The sequence below is a fragment of the Clarias gariepinus genome, chromosome 11, assembly GCF_024256425.1.
Source record: "Clarias gariepinus isolate MV-2021 ecotype Netherlands chromosome 11, CGAR_prim_01v2, whole genome shotgun sequence".
NCBI classification, from domain to species: Eukaryota; Metazoa; Chordata; class Actinopteri; order Siluriformes; family Clariidae; genus Clarias; species Clarias gariepinus.
Genome location: NC_071110.1, coordinates 24,463,576 through 24,479,865, shown reverse-complemented (window position 1 = coordinate 24,479,865; position 16,290 = coordinate 24,463,576). Strand labels below are relative to the sequence as shown.

Sequence of the window (16,290 nt, the reverse complement as noted above, 5' to 3'; positions counted from 1 at the left end):
AGCACTCACACCTCTACCCTGCCCTGCAGGCACCATTCGCAATCTTACCGGTGTGTTAATTAATTGTCAGAAATTAATTTGTTATTTATTTCCTCCTTTTTTATTAAGCAATATATTATTTTATTTTATAGTACTTTTAACAGATATATAGATATCTCGGGTATTAGCAATATGACCAACATTTGGAGAAAAATCAATAAAGGGGTAGAGAATATTTACAGATTACAATTAACAAAACTGTTTTTTGAGTTTCCCAAAAGCATGAGCACAAAACTTATTAAAAATGATACAGTGAGCATTACATTGAATCCTCCATATCATGTTTACCTTTATATGATGGTTAAAGTCATCCTATGAATGTCATCCTATATCCCTGAATAACAAACCTACAGTATACAGTATATATGCAGCAATAATGTTACAGAAATAAGTGGTCCCTAAGAGGATATCACTGATAATGGATTGATCTGGGAAAGAATAAACAATTAACCAGTAATTTGAAAAAAATTACCAACATTTTTTAATGTTTATTATATATTTGTTTAAAATATATATTTTTTCAAATATTTATTTATATTTTAAGGTGGCTACTCCATAGACAGCTGTCTACCCTGTCCAGCAGGCCACTACTGTGCCAATGAGGGTCTTAATGCTCCAAGTGGACCCTGTTCCGCAGGCTTCTACTGCCCTGCTGATTTCTCCTCTACTAATCCCCATGCCTTTCTCTGCCCCAAGGTTATATCTATGTATTTATCTTGTTCATCTCACATTAATCAGAGCTTAATAAATATACTGACAAGCTGGATGCTTTCAGGGTCACTACTGTCCCCTGGGCTCTCCCATGGCCTTGCCATGTCCCACAGGGCAATATCAGCCCAACCAAGGGTCAGAGATCTGCATACCTTGCCGTCCAGGCTTCTACTGTGAGGAGGCCATTGCAGGAGACCCTTCACCATGTCCCTCATACTTCTACTGCCCAGCAGGTATGCAGCAGAGACACGGACAAGACAAAATAATTAATACTAATACCTTTTGATATACAACAGTGCTGTGAAAAATATTTGCCCCTTCCTGATTTCTTTTGCATATTTTTCTCACTTAAATTATTCAGCTTATCAAACACATTTTATTATTACACAAGAAAACTCAAGTAAGTACAAAATGCAGTTTTTAGAGGATAATTTCATTTATTAAGAGGAAAAAAAAGCTGTCAAACCCTACCTGGCCCTATGTGTGGCATGACTGCAGGCTGTTCATGTTAAAAAAAAATGTCCAAAAACAACAGGCCAAAATTCCTCCACAGTGATGTGAAAGACTCATTGCTAGTTATTGCAAATACTTGATTGCAGTTGTTACTGCCAAGGGTGGTACAACCCAGTTGTTAGGTTTAGGGGCAATTACTTTTACATAAGGCCATGTAAGTTTGGAAAGTGTTTTCCCATTGATAAATGAAATTATCATTTAGAAGCTGCATTTCGTATTTACTCTGGTTATCTTTTTGTTATATAAATTGTTTTTTGATGATATCAATTATTTAAGTGCGGCAAATATGCAAATATTACCAAAGGGGCAAATACTTTTTCACAGCATTGAACTGTATGTATATTTAAAAGACATTATGTTTTAGTTTATGTTATGTATATATGCAGGCACAATGGTTCCTCAGCCATGCCCAAATGGCACATACACTCATCCGGATGTCAGAGGTCTACAGAATAAGAGAGAGTGCTTGGCCTGCCCTCCAGGAAAATTTTGCAGGTTATTTAATCCACCTATCAGCAGGCTTTGTTCACAGGGTAAAATGTTTTTGATTAATGCAATAAAAAAGCCTTTTTGTTTTAGGGGTGGTCAGATACGAGGCATGTGTGCAGCAGGGTATCTGTGTATATCAGGCAGCTCAGATTTCACCCCACAAGGAACAGTTATGCATAACACAAGCCAGTGTAAATGGGGAATGCAGTGTGCTGGTCTCTGTCCTGCTGGTAGGTTGTTTAGGGCAAATTAAACTAATAGCATTCTATTGTATGTGCCACCATGTAACCATATTTATATTGGCAGGTTTTTACTGTCCAAAGGGTACAGAGAACCCTCAAGCCTGCCCTGTTAATACCTTAAAGGAAACCCCTGGAGGAAGCAGCCTACATGACTGTCTCCCCTGTCCACCTCGACACGCGTGCAAAGAGGGTGAGAAAAAAAAAAAACCTAATAATTAGCTAGTCTGTAGTTATTTTAGCAACAGGATATTAGCATAGGAAAATAAAAATAAGGTTTCATTCTAGCATTATTATTATTATTATTATTATTATTATCATCTGCATTATGCCAGTGCCATCAGGGAAGAAAAAACTCCATTGATGTGATTACCTGGTCATTTAGTACATTCAGGTCATCAGCTGACTTAATTGTTTTGTTACATAACATATTTGAGCCTAGACCTGACCAACTGAAGCAACCACAGATCATAACACAGCTTCCCGAGGCTTGTACAGTGTGCACTATGCATGATGGGTACATCTTGTTGTGTGCTTCACTTCAATGCACCAATGCTCTGGAATACGGTCAATCTGGACTCAATAGAGGATATAAACCTTTTCCATTTCTCCAATGTCCAATGTTAATACTTACTTACAAATTAAAGCCTTTTTTCTAATTAATTTCATTAACAAGTGGTTTCCTTATGGCCACATGGCTGTTTAGTCTCAAACCTGTTTATTTTTTTAAGTGATTTCAATTCATGATTTTTTTCTTACCACATTTCTTCCAAGTTGATGGTCCTTGCCACAATGTGCCACCATGTAACCAAATTTGGTACAGAGGACCCTCAAAGGGTACCGAGAACCCTCAAACCTGCCCTGTTAAATACCTCAGTATACTTTAACCCTGCCTGCAGGTGATCCTGTACTCTACCTGTGTCCTGAGGGTCACTACTGTGATGGTATAATTGATTTTGAGTCTGAGGGCAGACCTGGACCAAGAAAATGCCCTCAGTTTACCTACAGACCTATACCTGGTGCAGGAAGCAAAGGAGACTGTCTTCAGTGTCCAGCCGGTACCTTTTGCAATGCCACAGGTCAGATATGCAATTACTTAATTGCAACTGTTTCCATCTTAAACTACAAAAAGATTAAAGATTGATTTATCCATAATTAAATATACATAATTAAATGTTTCAGTATATCCGCTGTATTTTCTGTATTATAAATCTCCTTTGTACACATCCTATTACTCACTCTAATTTACTCATTTACAGTATATACAGTATTTTATAACAAACCACATTTCATTCTTTTTATTTAGCAGCTTATGAAATAGCCTTTGATGCCACTCATTATATATTTATTACCGTACTGTAAAAGATACAGCAGTTTTAAATAAAATTAATGACGCGATGGAAAACAAAAATAGCCCAAAACAGACACTACATTTCAGTGTGAATTTTATGCATATGGCACTCAATGATATCAACTTAATATTAGAACTTATAACCAGTGTTGTGTCCAAAATTAATAACTCAATGGCCTATCGTGTTTCAGGTCTGACTGATTTCTCTAGCTTCCCCTGCCCCCCTGGATACTGGTGTAGTGGTACCGGCTCGCCAGTTCTCTGTCCTGCAGGCACCTTCAGAACTCAACCTGGTGCAAATGCTTCCAGTCAGTGCCAGCTCTGTGCTGCTGGTACATATTGTCCTGACCCTCGCCTCACAGGTCAGCCTAACACTGTGGGAATACCATGCAGAGCCTCTTATCAATGCCCTGTAGGTGGGTAAAGATGCATTTTTTTTTAATTTATATTCGTATATAATATCACAAAACACAATTTGTATATAGCAATGGTCTACACTAAGTCTACTAACAGGATCAGTGGTGGAGGTCTTGTGCAGAGCAGGCTCATATTGCAGACCACAAACTGGAGAGCCCACTCCATGCCCTGCAGGATATCACTGTCCTGAAGGCTCACATACCTACAACAATGTGAAGCAAAAGTATGTAAAAATGTATATGTTTTTAAAAAATGGAAGGAAAAAAAAACACTCTTAGTATTCATTTTCTTTGGCAGGTGCACGTACCCATATTACTGCCCAGCTAACACCTCAAGCATGCTGTCATGTGGTGGTGGCTTTATGCCCCGTAACGCCAGTGGCTTAAGAGTTTCCCAGGAGAACAGCTGCTTAATATGTGAGGCAGGGACTTATCGGCCCAGTGGCTCTCCTCACCTCCGCTGCCTTGCATGCCCCCCAGGCTACCACTGCCCTCCAGGTCAGTCTGAGTGGACAACCAGTTAGGTTGTGAGGTTTAAAGTAAAGAAAAAAAATCTATGTAAGACAATAAGACAGCAAGCATTATGAATAATACTGATCTGTCCATCAGGCACTGATGACCACAGAAGTCAACTATGTCCAGTGGGATATTTTTGTTCAAGGGGGTCAGCCAATCCTGTTGCATGCCCGCCAGGCAGCTATGGCAACAGCACCAAGGCTGAGACACTTGAGGAATGCTACCCTTGCCCTCCAGGCACATTCAACCACCTGTATGGTCAAAAAGCCTGTTTTCCCTGTGGCAGTTCTTCCATATCACCTCCAGGTCTCCTTATAAACACCCAGATACTAAAACAGTGTGGTTAACACAAACATATTGTTGCATATACAGAGTGAAATACACAGCATTAGAGTACGGTGACTTACTATGGTGTTTTTGATCAGGTGCATCCTCGTGCAAGTGCATAGGCAAAAACCGGGCATTCCAGCACTCTGACGGTTCCTGCGTGTGTAAAGCTGGTTATGTCTTTTACAATGAACTGGACTTTAAAAGTTTCAGTGGTGACAGTGATCTAGACTGTCAACCCGAGGTAGGAGAACTCAGTCATTCACTCACCCACGCCGAGATATCAGATTGTAAATGTTGCTTAGACTCTGTACACCTAATCCACATGGCATACCCTGCATGTATAGTTATGTCACAAATTAATTTTAATAAGAAAAAGCCCATATAAACAACAGTGTCAATAAAACATAAGATAATCAAAACTGGGCCAAATGAATGACACAGTGGATATGACACAGAAGTATGGCAAATGATCTGATTTTTATTGTTACTATCGATAATGGTTTACTTAAATTAGCAGGAAATATGGTCTCGTATTTACATACTGTACTGCATAAATTGCATGTCTTCAATAGCTATATAAAGCATCCGATGTACAGTAGATTGACCTGCGGCTATAAAATATTCATTGACATTACTGCATTATTTTATAAATCATTAATGAAAAGCATGATAAATTTTTTGCCCCCTTTTGAAGGTGAGCCAACGTTGTGGAACTGGACAAGTGAGACTAGCTTCATCACAAGACTGTGTCAGTCCCACCAAATACTCATGCAACATTACTTGTGGACCTTATGGTGGAAGTCTGGATGTAGGCTTGGGCATGTGAGTACTCTAAAGGTGTCCTTCATTGTTATTAGCTTAAATACAGCATAAGTAAAAAAAAAAACTTAAATAATCATCTTTGCATAATAAATCAATGCATTTACAGTATAGGGGGTTATGATATCGTACTTTTACTGTATTTTGTAATCAGCTCTAGTGTATGTGGACGATGATAAAAGACAGTTGTCTGTTTCACGGCAGTTGTCACTGTGAGATGTACGTCTCTGCGGAGGAGTTGTGTAACTCTTCATGCTTGTCAGCGCTGCCTGTGCTATCTGCCAGACTGACTCCAAATGGACAGCTGGTGCTCAGGATCAAAATGATGGATGAAAACAGGATCAGAAGCAGAGTGAGTAATGTGTATTTGTGTATGTTGTTTTTTTCTCTTCCCCTTACAGTGCTAACTTCAGTCCTGTCCTCAGTGCGAGATGCATTAATCAACTCTCGTTTCTCTTTTTAGAATATGATGAACATACTGGGGCCTGACAGTCATATCAACCGCTTCGGAAAGATCCACTTTGTCCAGTTTTCTTCTGATGGACTGTTTGGTTGGATTTTAAAGGATCCTGTGTTTATTGACTTATTTTTATCTGGTAACTCAAACAGATATTACATGGCCCAGTTTATTATTTCTTTCTAAAATATTTGCACCCTAAAAAATACTGTATGTAAGTACCCAATAATGTAAAAGATGGAAACATGATAAGTGATGTCTGTTATCTGATACCTAGTTATACTGTATCTCTTATCAGAGCCATTTGAAATGCTAGATGGACATCCAAGGAAGAGAAGACACACCCATGAGGTAGGATTACTGATCTCAGAGCCTCTTCCTCGCATTCCCAACCCCATAGCCTGCCTTTCCCCCAATGACATGCTCATCTTTCAGCTTACCATCAACTACACAGGTGGGATATTTTTACAAACAATTTCTTCTTAAGTATTTATAAACCACTGTATTTATAGTATGTAATGTCACTCTATTGATTATGAATCCAGACCGTCTCCTCAGCCACTTTCCAGTCTATCAAAAGAACCATTTGTTCAGCAGTAACCCTGCCTGGGACTCTGGTGCATTCAGACGACTGGAACGCCTTGTCAAACATTCCCAATTTAATTCCACCAGGTATGATCACTAATTTATATGCAGTAACAAAGGCCGGTAATTTGGCTAAAATTTTAATTCAATTGCTAATTAGGTATACTGTAGATAATCTATAATATTAGTGCACTTCTTAAATGTGCAAATCTCAAAATTCTTAAATTTCACTCTTTGATTTTGTATAGAATTAGACCAGGTGATCTAGACCTTAACAGTTGGTTTCTGTTTTTTTCTTCTTTTTTTTTTTTTTTTAGATTTGCCCATGTATTCATGGAGCCAGGGAAGTATGTGTTCCTTGACAATGCAGTGCCAGACTGGAGCCTGATAGTTGTCGTAAAAGAGGAGGGCACTCAGTGTGATCCTACTGGAGCCGTCTTCCAGCCCACTTCACCAGCTCAGCTGGTACGACATGGGATTGTGAAACATCAGCGCCTCAACTTGCTGCCTGACTGGGGCACAATTGGAGGTGTGTGTGCTTGTCCATTAAAATTACATTCAGTAATAGCTGTCGTATAGGAAGACTCCAAATTTAGCATTTAGGACTGGCAGAAATGGCTCCAATGTTCTTGTACAAATGATCCATTCTGCATGCTTCTTCAGGCCAAATAAGATTTTGGAACTGAGGTTTAGAGTAGGCAAGTCTGTGCCACACCACTGGTACACAATATGGTGAAACTTATGTTTTTCATCGCACCCATACGAAATGTGTACTTTCCCAAATGGTGACAACAGGGATAGAAGCACATAGTTGTCTGGAACATCTAATGTATGTATGCTAGGTAAGAAATGTATTCTTTATTTAAACTAAAAGGCCAAAACAAATAATTATTAATGTTTTTTTTAGCCAGAAAGGTCCCATTGAAATACAAGGAAAAAAACTGGTTAAGACAAAAGCTTTACATAAAAACAAAAACAAAAAAATGTCTCTTACTCATTCTCTATACTGTACCTCTTACCTGTACAGCAAGTCTGAAACTGATTCCAGGAAACTTGGGGCACTAGGCAGGGTACACCCTGGGCTGGGTGCCTGTCTATTGCAGGCCACAAGCATGTTTAAATTCACACTCACTCACACACCACGGGCAATTTGGAAACGACAGCTAATGTGCATGTCTTAGGATTGTGGGAGGAAGCCTGGGGGAAACCCACCAAGCACAGGGAGAACATGCAAAATGCACAGAGCCCAAAAGGCAGGACTTAAACCCCTTAACCCTTTGTATAAATGCAGATCATTTACTGCTTTTTGTTTCACCCAAATGAGGATGGGTTCCCTGTTGAGTCTGGTTCCTCTCAAGGTTTCTTCCTATTACCATCTCAGGGAGTTTTTCCTTGCCACTGTCGCCCTCGGCTTGCTCACCAGGGACAAACTGACCATTTTGATTCATACAAATTCACATTTCATACAAACCTAAATAATTCTTTTGACTATGTAAAGCTGCTTTGCGGCAATGAAAATTGCTAAAAGCGCTATACAAATAAAATTGAATTGAATTGAATTGAATTAACCCTGAAGGTGCGAGACAACAGTGCTAAACATTAAGCAATTGTGCCACCATATAAAAAAATATATATTTTACATATAAGAATACAATACATTGAACAACAGGATCAAAGACTAAAAGAAGAAGGTATACAGGCCATTTGCAGCAATATCTATAACAGGTTCCACTTCAAAACACTATAATTATTATGGTAATGCTTCTGTGCACAAAGCAAGCTCCATAAAGGCAGGGTCTGCTAAGATTGTAGTGACTCAAGTCTTGGGGGCAACTACACTGAACACCTTTGGGAATAATTGAAATGGTAACCGTGCACCAGATCTTCACACTTGACATCCATGCCTGACCCCACTAATGCTCTTGTGAGTGAATGAGCACAAATCCCCAGAGCCATGCTCCAAAGCTTTCCAAGAAGATTGCATGCTGTGACAACAGTCCATTGTTTTAGAATATGCAAATATTGGTGTGATAGTCATATACTTTTTGCCATATACTGATCTTTGACATAACCCTAAATACACAGTATAACAGTGACCTCATCATCAACATTACAGTTAATCATGGGTAAATCATAATGTAGGTATTACTAACATACGGATGTAATGATGATGCAACTTTTTTTCTTTCTTCAATCTACAGGTGTATTGGCACTGATAGTGTTATTAATAGTTGTGTTGACTCTGTCTGCTGTGCTTTTGAGGCCAAATCATGCCAATCTCATTGCTAAAGGCAGACCTAAACCTAAATGGCGCAGCTTGGGAGAACCTATTGTTCCTGTAGCATATGTCTACAATGGAGATTGGTAAGTCAGCATTCAAGGTAACTGAATAGCCCTGACTACTTTGTGCATGCTTAATAATGTATTTTGTTTTTGTTGTTGTTCTTGTCTGACAGCATGGATAACACTGGACTGGGACTCAGGGGAATGGGTGAGGGTGCAGAAGATGAAGAACCTGCTGTGTGCAAAGGTGACCAATATACAATACAATACAGTTTTCCAAATACAACTTTGATTTTTGCCTTTTACTAATTTGTAATAAAACAACACCTTAAGGGTTAAAAAATATATTCATGGAGCTGGAAGGGTTCAATGTGAAAACACTGTATGATAAATTAGAGGACCAGAATTTGCATCTGGCATCACAGCTGGCTAAGCATCGCAAAGATACACAGGAGTTCTACAGGAATATCAGTCAACAGACCGATGCACTGAGGGTGAGAGACATGGATTCGGTCTGTTATACAATATAAAATAAATTGCAAAATTGACTTTGTCTTTGTCTAGTGCAGTGTTTTTTTTATGTGCATTGTGATTGTTAGGATGTTATGGAGAACATGGAGCCAGCAAAACTGATCCAGTTGAAGAAACTGCTAGAAAGTAATGCACAAGCCAAGAAGGAATCAATTTCTGGTATGTCTTTAAAGATTAATGACTGGTGTATGTGAGCTGGTCAAAGGTCAGTAGTCAGTGTTTGTGTGCATGTGCATGTTATAGTGGAGTCATCGATGGGCTTGATGGAGGCTGTGCTGAAGGCTTTAGAGGCTGTATTGTTTAGACTGAACAGAGAAGCCTGGCAGCAGCAACAGCACAGCAGAGAGAGTCAAATCGACACCAGAAACACCCAGGTTAGCTACACTGAAACATGGATCATTAATGTTCAACATTATTGACTTTCATTGCTAAAATCTTCTGTATAATTGCTAAATAACAAATTCTATGAATTGTTTTAGAAAAATAAATGGAAATTCTACAAAACATCTACAGAAATATAGTTTATAAATATAGTAAAATATATCTACAGAAATAGGTGCAGTCTCCAAAAGCAGAGGTTGGTTTCTTGACCGTGAATAAAACCCAGGCCGAATCAGTGAAAGAGCTGAATGAATTTCAGTGTAAAAAAAGGTTGCACAGGGGTGGCCAACCCTGGTCCTTGAGAGTCGCATCCATGCAATTTTTCCAATTACGCTTGCACTACTCACTCCTAATTATGTGAATCAGGTATGTTCAGTCAATCAGAAACTGGAAGATACAATCTAAAATGAGGGCGGACTGGGGGAATCCAAAGTAAATTGATATCCTTTACCTTCCGGTTGTCTGAACAAACCTGTTCCAGGTAATCAACAGTGAGCAGTGGAAAACATGCAGGGCTGTGGCTCTCAAAGACCAGAGTTGCCCATTGATGATGTTCCTCAGGTCTATAGAGTTTAATAATGTATTTATAAACATTTATATTTTTATAGTTATTTATATTTGCAGGGTTATCCTTCAATTTACGGTGGCCGTAAAGTGCAAAACAAATTAACAAAACTGAAAACAAAGTAAATTAAAAGACAAAATAACAAAAACAAAACAACAAAACCCAAAACAAAATAACAAATTAAAAACCAAATTAACAAAACAGAGAACAAAATAATAAATTTAAAAACAAAAAATTAAAACCCAAAACAAAATAACAAAACCCAAAACTAATTTGTTATTTTGTTTTGGGTTTTGTTGTTATGTTTTTGTTTTTGTTAGTTTGTTTTCGGATTTGTTAATTTGGTTTTGAATTTGTTGTTTTGTTTTCCGTTTTGTTAATTTGTTTTCAGTTTTGTTTTTTTGTTTTCAGTTTTGTTAATTTGTTTTGCACTTCAGGGCCACCGTATCAATTCCTAAATTTTGATTAGTCAGTCTGTGACCTATTGCAGATTTCTTCAACTGACATGTGTGAACTGAAAGCACAGCCAGACTCAGAAGCAGCTTTTTCTGGTCCAGGTGAAAGGAAATATCTCTCAGTTCCCCTTTCGAGTACAGTTCCCTGTGTGAGTGAAGAGGATCTGGCCAAGCTGGTAGCACTCACACCTCTCACCAGAACTCTGCAGGACATACAGCAGTCTCTGCAAGCCCTCAGCCACAGGTCCAAAGCTCAGGAAGATACAAGTATGACTTTTTAGTTTTTCTTTAGATTTGTATTAGAAATATTAGTTTATTATACCTTAAAATAAAACATATTTAAATTATTTAGTAGCCATAGGTCTGGCCACATCTTGTCATAGAATAGTTTCTTTATAATTACCTGCAATTTTAAAATTATCATTGAGAAACGCGTATTTACAGTAACAGCAAAACTAAAACTTACACAAACTAAATAGCATGACACTGTTGTGACAGGAACCAAAATGCATAATTATATATAATAATATATTCCTAAAAGGTTTTTATTTTATTTTATTTTATTTTATTTATTTTTTACAACAAATACCTGTTAAATAAAGACCTGCTATGGATTATATGTAGGGCTTATTCTATTTGTTGACTTGTGTCTTCCAGGTTCTTCTTTGGCAATTCCTGATAACACAGCACCAGCAAAGTTGATTCCTTTTGCTCTCGACAACCTTTCTCCAGGACACTTCGCAGTGTTCCTTTTCGGCTGCCATGTTGTACAGCTGCTAAGCCGAGTTTGCTTGTTCCCTCCAGTCATGCTGCTTCTGGCTAAGGCTCTTCCAGTCACATGCACTGGTTCTCTGCTAGCCTATTGCAACAAAGAGTTTTACTACGACACATCCAATCAGATCTTGTATATCCTCGAGAGCAAACTTCAAAATGCTGGCCAATTTATCTCAGTTCTATTACACTCGATGGCCTACATTAGCTCAGGTGCGTACATGGAGGTCACTAAATTACCAGATGTCCCACTAACCTAGGTCATAACTTTCTACTGCATAACTATACAAATTACAAACATCATAATACAACACTGATAATGAAACCTAGAGCATCAGGCAATCAGCCATTCACTTTACCCCTTTAACTTTCTGCTCACTTTTGAATCACTATCTTGAAAATTAAAAATGTGTAGTGCTTAACCCAATTGAGCCATCTCCACCACTCAGTTGGGGTATCCTATACTAAAGAATCACTAGCTGTTGCTGTGTCTTTACATGGTATGCTTTTTTTAAATACTTTGTAACATACAAGAAGTACAACAGATTAAATGGCAAACAACATGTGCATTGTTGCACCATAAGACTTTTGGTTCTTTGAGAGGATGTTAAAGGGTTAAATTTATTTTTCTCTAAATAAATACAGGAGAAAATATAGGGTTTTTATAATAAGGGTTTTTATGCACATCAACTTAGCATAAATTTTATTGCAAAAATTCTCTCCGGGAACCACCTTATCGCGGTAGAGAGGTTTGCATGCCCTCATGAACCTGGGATCGGTGTTGTCTGGATCCATGTGCTCCAGGGTAGGGTCCCCCAAGGCAAATTGTTCTCAGACGAGGGGCCAGACTAAGTATGGTTTAAAAAAAAACCTGAAAAAAAGAGGAGGGAGAGAAGTGACCCTGCCTGGAAGAAGCCCAGGGCCCATGTCTGAAGTCAGGCCTGGACAGAGGGCCCATTAGCGAGCACCTGGTGGCCAGGTCTGCTACGGGGCCAAGCCGGGCACAGCCTGAAAGAGCAATGTAAGCAGCTGTCCCTCCCCAATCTCGTGGACCCACCACCTGCGAGAGAAACCGATGGGGTTAGATGCTATTTGGGTAGCAGTGAATGCCGAGGACCTCAACGGACCAGACCCAGGCGGCAGAAGCTGGCTCTGGGGACGTGGAACGTCACTTTTCTGTGGAGGAAGGAGCCAGAGCTCGTGCAGGAGCATTATCAGTTAGATCTGGTGGGGCTTACCTCGACACAGTGCCTCGACTCGGGATTCATACTCCTGGATAGGGGTTGGACTTTGTTCCTGTCCGGAGTTGCCCAGGGTGTGAGGCCTCAAGCGGATGTAGGGATACTCACGAGTCCGCGGGAGAGTGCCATGACGTTGAAGTTTACTTCAGTGGACAAGACGGTCGTCTCTCTGTGCCTGAGGACCATGCTGGGGAAAACTCTCACTGTTGTCTATGCTTATGCTCCAAACAGTAGTTCAGAGTATCTTTCCTTCTTGGAGACTCTGAATGGAGTACTTCATAAGGCCCCAGTAGGGGATTCCATAGTCTTGCTGGGAGACTTCAACGCACATGTGGGTAATGACAGAGATACCTGGAGGGGCATGGTTGGGAGAAACGGCCTTCCTGGTCTAAACCCAAGCGGTGTGTTGTTACTGGATTTAGTGCTAGTCATGGATTGTCCATAACAAATACCATGTTTGAGTTTAGAGATGCTCATACTGTAAGTGTACTTGGTACCAGAGCACCTTAGGCTGAAGGTCATTAATAGATTTTGTGATCGTATCATCTGACCTAAGGCCATATGTCTTGGACACTAAGGTGAAGAGAGGGGCGGACCTGTTAACTAATTACCATCTGGTGGTGAGTTGGGTCAGGTGGCAGGGGAGGCCACTGGACAGACCTGGTAAGCCTAAAGGAGTAGTGCGGGTAAATTGATAAGTCTAGGGGAGGCCCCTGTCCGAAAGGCCTTCAACTCCCTGTAGGAGCTGGGGAAATTGAATCAGAGTGGTCAATGTTCAAAGCTTCTATTGCTGAAGCTGCAGCTGTGAGCTGTGGTCTTAAGGTTTTGGGTGTCTCAAGGGGCGGTAACCTTCAAACAGCGTGGTGGACACCTGTAGTTAGGAAGGATGTCACCAGGACGCTTCCCTAGGGAGGTGTTCTTGGCACGTCCAGTTGGAAGGAGACCACGGGGCAGGCCAAGAACTAGATGAAGAGATTATATCTCCACACTGGCCTGGGAATGCCTCGAGATCCCCAGTCAGAGTTAGTTGAGGTGACTGGGAAAAGGGAAGTTTGGGGTTCCCTGCTGGAACTGCTACCCCCGCGACCTGACTTTGGATAAGCAGTTGAAGATGGATAAATGGATGGATGGATAAAAGAAAATAAAAATTATAAAATAATAAAAATAAACCAGTCTTGATCTTTTACATGCAAACAGAAAATAATTTTTTACATATACTACAGGACTACAACATATCTAAACCTTAATACAGTGCCTATTCCTTGTTAGTTTAACTGTATCAAATGACAAACTTAAGTTGATAAAGATTTTGACACATAAAATGTCTTGTTGAAAAATATAGATTTTTTTAGTATTGCTCCACTTTTTATATTAATAAGACAATAACCGTGCTAGACGTTTAAGCATCTTTAAACTTTCTCTTATACTCTCAGGCTCTGCTCCTCAACACTTCATGGGTGCTCTCCACTCAGCTATATCTGCACTGAGTATGCAGTTATTCCAGCTCTCCTTTACTCAGGAGCAGCAGGAATGCAAGGTAATTCCACTCAATGCATTTGTAACACTGTAAACCCACCTCTAGACTTTTATAACGATTTTTACCATACTTACAGATTAAGGAGGAGAACCAACAAGTTGCCTTTGGAACAATAGTGGAGGACTTTTTCAGTGTTAAAGTTCCACCAGAAACTCGATTCTCCCAAACTTTATTAGCAGAAAGGTTTGTTCTCAATCTAATTTAAATACTTTCTATTAAAATCAACATAAGCATGTCTGTTATTCATGTTTTCTATCCAATCATAGATTGCAGAAGTATAAATACTTTAAACTTGAGCACTTCCTTCAAGAACAAAAACTTTCACCAACAAACAGTTCTGCAGAGAGTAAGATCTTTAAACTGATTAATGCTACAAATTAAAGAATGTCATAATGAAATTTCTTTTATAAAGGCTAAATCAGGTATTTTAATCATTAATTCTTGTTTTGTTCCAGATCCTGGTCAAATGAGCAATGTTCTACAACAGGTAAGAATTTATTTTAATTGATGTACTGAAAATAAATTTTTTAATTCATAATAATACAAATTTATTCTGGAGCTGCTTTTTTCATATACAGCTAATTTATTGTTTTAAATAAACATCTTAGTGAAACTCAAATCTATAGCCTGCTTTTTCCTAAAATGACTGTTTCACAGTATAATTCTTTTCATTTTTTCAGTCAAGCTTTGCTATTTTTGGCTCTAATGTCTAGTGGGCTTTGATGATCAACAACCACTGTCTCTCAGTCTATGCATCTCGTTTTCTCTCTCTCTCTCTTTTCACTTGTTTTTTGTCATTCAGCTTCACCCTTTCTATTGGCATCTATGTCTGTCCTTTGCTCACTCTTAGTCATTCTTAGTGAGACTTTGTCTTTCATTGCAGGAGCAAGCATTGGTGTTAAAGTGTCAGCAGGACACAGTAGAGCAGAGACTGAAGGAAATGAAAGACAGGCTGTCTAACTTCACTGCAGCACAGAGAACTGTGTGTCAGGAAGAAAGTCCACCCCAAAGAACAGAACAAATACATGCAGACAGCCAGCCCATGAGCAAACACACGGTCAAGCCAGCTGACAACCAGGGAGTGATGACTGAGCAGTTCCTCAGCAATAAACAGCACAGTAAATACTTGGATGAAGCTGCTGGGGAAAATGATACGATGACTTAAGGTGATTTCAAAGGAACCAACTCTTTTTCTATATTACTTTCTATAGCTGTAAATTCGGTTTATCATAATCCCTTAAGATCCATTTTTATCAGCAGTTCCTTGAGTGAAAGGAAGAATATTGAAAATATTTACATGAAAAGCATGCACTCAAGCTGTTGTGAGTTGCACCATTCACAATGCCATCTAAACATGTGCTTCAGTATATGAAATGATAACTTAGGGTAAAATCTGACCTTTTAAAATTAAAGCAATTAAAAAAGTTAATATTACAAATGTACTTAAGTAAAAAAAAAATGACCTAGAAATTGTGCACAATCTTGAATATTATTGGTCTTTCAGCTGCTCCCAGCAAGATGGGGTCGCCACAGCGGACACTTGGTCCGCAAGTTTGGCACAGGTTTTATGCCGGATGCCCGTCCTGAGGTGACCATCCCATTTTACCAGGGCTTGGGATCGCATCCCGTGGCTACGGTTTGGGCACTGGATGGGAATTGAACTGTGGCCTTCCACAAAGCAGATGAAACACCTACCACTGAGCCACCAGTGCCCAATGTTGAATATTTAATAAAGAATTTAAACCTTTTCTTTCTTTGGTCTTAAACTGTTTGATGAAACTATGTACAGGGTTACTGTATACATGCCCAAAATGTATTTAAATGTATCTTTATATTTACAGTATATATGTTTCTATGTACACTATGTAACACTGGAATTCCTTGAAATAAGGTAGTTATAATCTCATAACTGTTTTATTATTCTGCACAAACAAAAGTCATGGTTTGACTTGAACACACCTCATAAATTACAACAGAATATATGTATAATATTAAAGATTTACCATACAGCAGGACAAAAGAACACACATTAATGTATTTAAAAACTATACTGGTTTTTAT

The 16,290-nt window shown here is 39.1% G+C and overlaps 1 protein-coding gene and 1 long non-coding RNA gene across 2 annotated transcripts; both read left to right on the top strand.

Annotated features, from left to right (window-relative positions):
• The first annotated feature begins 5,323 nt into the window (after positions 1-5,323).
• LOC128533095 (uncharacterized) lies at positions 5,324-6,013 on the top strand. Its single transcript, XR_008361341.1, has 3 exons — positions 5,324-5,426; positions 5,628-5,775; positions 5,887-6,013. It is a non-coding gene; the product is annotated as an uncharacterized LOC128533095 (long non-coding RNA).
• A 176-nt stretch (positions 6,014-6,189) lies between these two features.
• On the top strand, positions 6,190-16,034 carry si:ch211-286b4.4 (uncharacterized). Its single transcript, XM_053506916.1, has 16 exons — positions 6,190-6,334; positions 6,426-6,552; positions 6,783-6,994; positions 8,667-8,829; positions 8,922-8,995; positions 9,082-9,242; positions 9,348-9,438; positions 9,523-9,653; positions 10,716-10,947; positions 11,338-11,664; positions 14,126-14,229; positions 14,306-14,412; positions 14,496-14,575; positions 14,685-14,716; positions 15,113-15,395; positions 15,734-16,034. The coding sequence occupies exons 1-15, from the start codon at positions 6,190-6,192 to the stop codon at positions 15,392-15,394; spliced, it is 2,268 nt and encodes a 755-aa protein (XP_053362891.1). The 3' UTR covers position 15,395; positions 15,734-16,034.
• Positions 16,035-16,290: the final 256 nt, after the last annotated feature.

Coding starts and splice junctions, on each gene's coding strand:
- si:ch211-286b4.4 (XM_053506916.1), top strand. CDS start 6,190: ATGCTAGATGGACATCCAAGGAAGAGAAGACACACCCATGAGGTAGGA. Junction 9,654..10,715: donor TCGACACCAGAAACACCCAG/GTTAGCTACACT, acceptor GACCTATTGCAG/ATTTCTTCAACTGACATGTG. Junction 11,665..14,125: donor GATGGCCTACATTAGCTCAG/GTGCGTACATGG, acceptor TTATACTCTCAG/GCTCTGCTCCTCAACACTTC.